This window comes from Haplochromis burtoni, unplaced genomic scaffold (genome assembly GCF_018398535.1).
Source record: "Haplochromis burtoni strain Fernald_Lab_line unplaced genomic scaffold, NCSU_Asbu1 Contig_433, whole genome shotgun sequence".
In the NCBI taxonomy this organism is placed as follows: domain Eukaryota; kingdom Metazoa; phylum Chordata; class Actinopteri; order Cichliformes; family Cichlidae; genus Haplochromis; species Haplochromis burtoni.
In genome coordinates this window covers 362,003-367,549 of record NW_024582794.1, presented here as the reverse complement: position 1 = coordinate 367,549, position 5,547 = coordinate 362,003, and the positions used below count along the sequence as shown (strand labels likewise).

The 5,547-nt window shown below is 40.7% G+C and overlaps 1 protein-coding gene across 2 annotated transcripts in view; it reads left to right on the top strand.

The window, feature by feature from the left end:
* Positions 1-117: 117 nt before the first annotated feature.
* Positions 118-5,547, top strand: part of phaf1 (phagosome assembly factor 1) — a 20,291-nt gene continuing 14,861 nt past the window's right edge. The window contains exons 1-8 of one of the 2 annotated variants that reach the window (XM_014340963.2): positions 118-1,381; positions 1,498-1,580; positions 2,785-2,868; positions 2,961-3,004; positions 3,348-3,427; positions 3,537-3,631; positions 4,374-4,471; positions 4,639-4,751. In XM_014340963.2, the coding sequence (XP_014196449.1) occupies positions 1,318-1,381; positions 1,498-1,580; positions 2,785-2,868; positions 2,961-3,004; positions 3,348-3,427; positions 3,537-3,631; positions 4,374-4,471; positions 4,639-4,751 (661 nt within the window). In that variant the 5' untranslated portion in view covers positions 118-1,317. The remainder of the gene's footprint in view (positions 1,382-1,497; positions 1,581-2,784; positions 2,869-2,960; positions 3,005-3,347; positions 3,428-3,536; positions 3,632-4,373; positions 4,472-4,638; positions 4,752-5,547) is intronic. The other variant, XM_014340964.2, reaches the window with a different exon arrangement.

The window sequence follows — 5,547 nt, the reverse complement described above, 5'->3', positions numbered from 1 at the left end:
TATCGGTTTCAATAAGATATTATATATGGGAGAGAGACGATATCTTCTTGGAAGCAGGAGAGAACTTAAAACGTCTCTAGCTGTCACCTGACCATGACGTCATGACGTCGACCTCGAATGTGCGCCGAAGACAGGAAGTTGAATTATCAGCTGATTCTACTGGCTGTTGTTGATGCCTGAAGTTGCTGTTGTTTGGACGCCGTGTCGCTCTTATCAGGTCCTGACATTGAAGACACGTTAAAGCGCAGAAAGGGACACGGTGGGCATTTACCGGCCGACGAGCTTATGAGTGACACGGAAAGCGTTTCCGCGCGAGTACTTGGGAATTTGCGCACGAGCGAAGAAGAGCTAGCGCTCGAGCTTAAAGCTTCGCTGAAACGAAAAAAGAAAAACAGCAGAGACAGCCGACGGCTCGGCGTGCTGTCTTTTGTTTATGTCGTGTCAGTTTGAACCGTGATATTCATCATTTCTGTCTTGACTTTGAGAGTTTTTTACGTTATTTATATTTATACTTGATTGAAAATAAGCCAACAGGGCAGCTAGCTCGTCCGCTAATGTTAGCTCGTAGCGCGAAGAAAAACAGTCTTGTTGACAAGATTTGATGCTTTCGTAACCGCCCAACTGTGACAGATGATAAACATAACGGGCGGAAACAGCTGAGTTTGAAAGCGCTATTTTCGTGCCTCCGTATTAGTTTGTTGTGTTTTAACCTGTCTGCCACTGGATCCGGTGCTCTGTTAGGAAACACGGCACCACAGAAGTTCATGTTTAGTTACTGAATCGAAGCCTGTTGGAGACATTTGTGGCTGTCGGACAAGTTTCTGATTAAACTCAGTGGATTAGTTTTTTAATCCTCATCGATTTATTTAAAAACACACAAACAAGCAGTCAGCTAGTTGACAGCTGGCCTTGTGCGTTTTAGGTTTGCTAAACGTTGCGTAATTTATGTTCAAGCTGGCAGCCAATGTTGGGCAACTTGTTAAATTCCAAGTTAAAACTTGTGCGTTTTAGGAAAGTTTGTGTGCTTTGTATGTGATTTTAAGGCCCGTTTACTTTCTCTTCTTTGGTACCATTTTAATGTCAAGGACGTATGACATGAGATAAAAAAGGACACGTTTACAGTAACGCGCAGACTGAGTGGCTGTTCTGATTCTCATGAATTTGATAGCTTTGGAGAAATAATACGAGTTATGATTTAAAGTAGCCGTCGGAAATCCTGTGGGAAAGTACTGTGTTCAGCAGCGAGAGAGAGAGAGGGTCCCTCACAGGATCCCATCGTGTCTTGAGGTGAGGTGAGCTGCCCCCCACTACTTGCCAATGCTGGATCTGGAAGTGGTGCCTGAGAGATCACTAGGAAATGAGCAATGGGAATTCGCCTTAGGTGAGCATTAAACATCTTCAGTGAATTGAAAAGATACTTTTCAACTACCTTACATATGCACTTGTTTAGACTCAATAACAAATTGTGTGTCTTGCGTTCACTGTGTGGGTGTTCAGGGATGCCATTTTCCCAGGCCATCTCTATCCTTCAGAAACACTGCCGCATCATCAAAAATGTCCAGGTGCTATACAGTGAACAGGTAAGACGCACAAATATCTGTTGTTTAAAAATATAAACTTGTGCTTGCTCACAATCCACAAACAGTCATAATCAGGTTGCAGAAGAGTTCTGGGCAGCAATTCGAGTTGTTCAGGCGTTCCCGTGCAGTGGAAGTAAATCAAATTGGTTTCTAATTATTTTTCACTGAAATTACTGTAGACCACTGTAACACAGATAAAGCCATATTTATAAGTTTATCAGTTGATGATAAACAAATGCTTAACAATCTGTTTGTTGAATAAAATGTCGAAACTTTGTTGTCAGTAGGTCGTTTGTTCACCATAGAGTGCTGAAAAGTTCAAATTTCTATCTGCTATTGTCTTTGTCACGATAGTACGAGAAGCTTGTTTCTCCCATTTATTTTCAAAAAAAACACCCCCAAGCTCTTAATCACCACAAATTGTAATCTGTTGCAAAATGTAAATATATATATTCATTTTGCAACAGATTACAATTTGTGGTGACTAAGTAGTTGCTCAGAGCTTGGGGATGTTGCACACTCATATCAACTTTCGATTGCAAAGCACAGGTTACCTGATGGGGGGCATCCTTTCTGCAAACATTTACAGTTGGACTTTGCAAGCTCCTTTGACAGTTGGACTGACTGCAGTCACTCTCAGAGACTGTTGGAACAGATAATTGCTGTCTAATTTATAAATGCAGACAGATTGCTCACGTTGCCATCAGTCTGAATCTTTGTCAGTGAGCACAAACTGACTTGACAGATTGACTCAACTGGCTGCCAGCTTGTTGTATTCTGTGATATTCCTGTAGAACGGGAAGGTTGCTGAGTGGAAGTGCAATAACGAATTAAAATTAAAAGAAAAATAACTGAGGTGAGATAAGTTTATTTTTACCTCTTAAACCTTGTCAATATCTGTTTTAACTCTGAGGACATGCTGTGCAGGTCAAAAAATGTGATAAACCACAATGACAATAATATTGTATCGTGGGATGTCTGATAATTCCCACCTCTGTTATCTTATATATTGTTAATGTTTTGTTTTCACTCATCTGCACAAATCTTCTAATAATCACCCAGTATTAACTTTTTAAAATCATGTCAAAAATAAATCTAGGTGGTTGTTTCTCAAGTTTAAATGAATTCAAGGTCCGTTTGCCTGTGCGTGACAGCATCTGCTCCTGCCTCTTAATTTATCGGTTTTAACTCCCTGCCTCTGTAGACACCACTCAGCCATGACCTCATACTGAACTTGACTCAGGATGGGATTAAACTGCTGTTTGATGCCACAAATCAGAGACTCAAGGTAAGAATTTAAGATAATTAGCAGAGCTCCAACAGTCTCCTCAAACACTCTTGGCATCCGTGCGCTGATGTTTCTGACTTTCTGCGTGATAGGTGATTGAAGTGTATGACCTGAGCAAAGTCAAGTTGAAATACTGGTAAGTAAAAACTTAAATCTATTAAATAGCAGCTGATGTAGCTGCTTTGAGAGTCATGTTAGCTTCTCAGCGACATTTAATGGCATAAATCCTGGACTGTTCTGCATACACGGCACGCCTGGTTCTCTTTATATTAACACGAACACCACTTTCAACTTTAAGTCACAGGTAGGCTTACAGCTTACTTGAGTCTGCCTGCATTAATGTGTTTCTTATTCAACGTTATCTGTTGACAAGCATAATCCATTTCCCATCTTTGCCATTAACTCTTGAAATAATGCAGCACAGGCGCTTTGTTAATAGGTTTAATACTGACACCGTGTATGTATGGATTGTGTTTCAGTGGAGTCCATTTCAACTCTCAGACCATTGCCCCCACGATAGAGCAAATAGACCAGTCATTTGGCGCTACACACCCTGGAGGTACTTTCTAAAGGACCAGCACACTTGGAATGTTTTCACTTACAACTAATTTGGGGTTTTGGTTGTTACCCTGTATAAAATGCTCTCCTCTTCACGTGTCTCTCCCTAGTTTACAATGCTGCAGAGCAGTTGTTCCATCTCAACTTCCGGGGACTGTCCTTCTCTTTTCAACTGGACTCATGGAATGAAGCTCCAAAATATGAGGTGAGAGCGTTTTAGTCCATTTGCCTGTGAGCCAATTAAAGAAGAGCTGAGTGCTCGCTATTTCCAGTCCCAGGAGAGCCAGGCCAGCCTTGGGATTTGAGTGGTTTCCAGTCATGTAGACACTCAAAGGTCAAGCTGTATTTTTTACCTTGTCACAGATTTACATGACACCAAATCAGTGTGTGTCTTGGATTCTGACAGTGTTTTTGTCTTTCAGTGGATTTTGTCATGAAGTTTGTGGCACACAATGACAAAATTCATGTATTTTCTAAATTAACCCGTGGTAGTCTTAGTGTATAAGAAGACTTTATTCTTCTTACTGCAGATTAATGACTTTTTAAATGGGTAGTGGGTACGAGATGTGGCTGTTTTTAATTAAAATCAAATGTCATCCCACGGGAAGGACTCCTGCAGTGATAGCTGCATAAGAATAAGTCAGAAGTGCTGAGTCACAGTGAGTCTCGATTTGATGTTGGACCAGATTACGCTGAAGATCCAAGACGAATGAAAGTACAAAGAACAGTGTCATCAATCAGTGAAAACACTGGTGCTTTCTTTTTTTTTGAAAGCAGTGTTTAGTCAGTGCTTCATGAGACATTTCACTCCCTTTATCACATGTTGTCACTCCTCTGTACTGTCACAGCTCTGTTTTTTAGTCTTCTGAATGTGTTTATTCATGTGGACGCAGAGACCTTTAGTATCTACCAGTCCTGTACTACTTCCAGCTGTTTTGCCTTGGCAGCCTAACTTTGCCATGGGTTTGGCCTCCCTGCAGATTCCACATGGGGCAATGGTCAAGAGGATGCACATCTACACTGGCAACAACCTGCAGGAAACAAGGTACGTAATAATGGCAATGCTGCCAGAGGAAACGGTTACTTTTAGCCCTTACTTCACATATTGATATGAGTTTGTTTCAACTGTTTTAAATGTTGGAAAACAATCACAGAGACGGCAAGAACAAAAAGTTACAGAAAAAATAGCTAAACTTATTTCTCTGTTCTCAGAGCTCCTGCAATGCCGTTGGCTTGTTTCCTCGGTAACATTTATGCAGAGTGTGTGGATGTCCTGAGGGATCGGGCGGGCCCTCTGGGACTCAGGCTCCGCCTTCTCACTGCAGGTAACACACAGCTCAGTCCCCGAAGTGTGTGTGTGTATCTTGAAGGCTGCAAGTGATTATTTGTAAGTTTGACACCTTTGTTTTCCCCATAATGTTAACCCTTTCACGCATAGTGGTCACTACAGTGGACAGCTATTCAAAGGCTGTTTTCTTGTATTTGTATCAGTGTTGATGGTGTACTTGCACATAAACCATACCTGCCACCCACTGGTCGTTTAATGTTACTATAGATGGATGACTTGTTTCATGCATGAATTATCACAACCTCAATCTGGATTTTTTTCTTATTCATCTTTTCTTGCATAAAGATGAATAAAAATACTTAAGAAAAAAATCCTGATTGAGGTTGTGATAATTCATGCATGACAGGGTTAATATGGGACTACATAAATGAGCACATATACACAGTAATACCAATTTTTACTGTTGTTATTAACAGTGGTGTGAACTTGAGCTTCTTTTCTTTTTAATGTCAAAAATCACTTTTAATGTCACATCACATGTGCAGGTACACTGGTACAGCACATCAGAATGAAATTCTTGTGTGCAAGCTTCACAAGCAACAGAGGTGTGCAAAATACAATAACATAAGAAGTAGGCAAAATATAAGAATGGAAATCTGTGAATTATAAGAAAAAATAAATGTACAAAAAAAAAAAAAATATATATATATATAGATAGATATATATATATAGATATAGACACACACCCAGCACGCCCCTGCGGGCGGTTTATCCTTCAAGCTCGGGTCCTCTACCAGAGGCCTGGGAGCTTGAGGGTCCTGCGCAGTATCTTA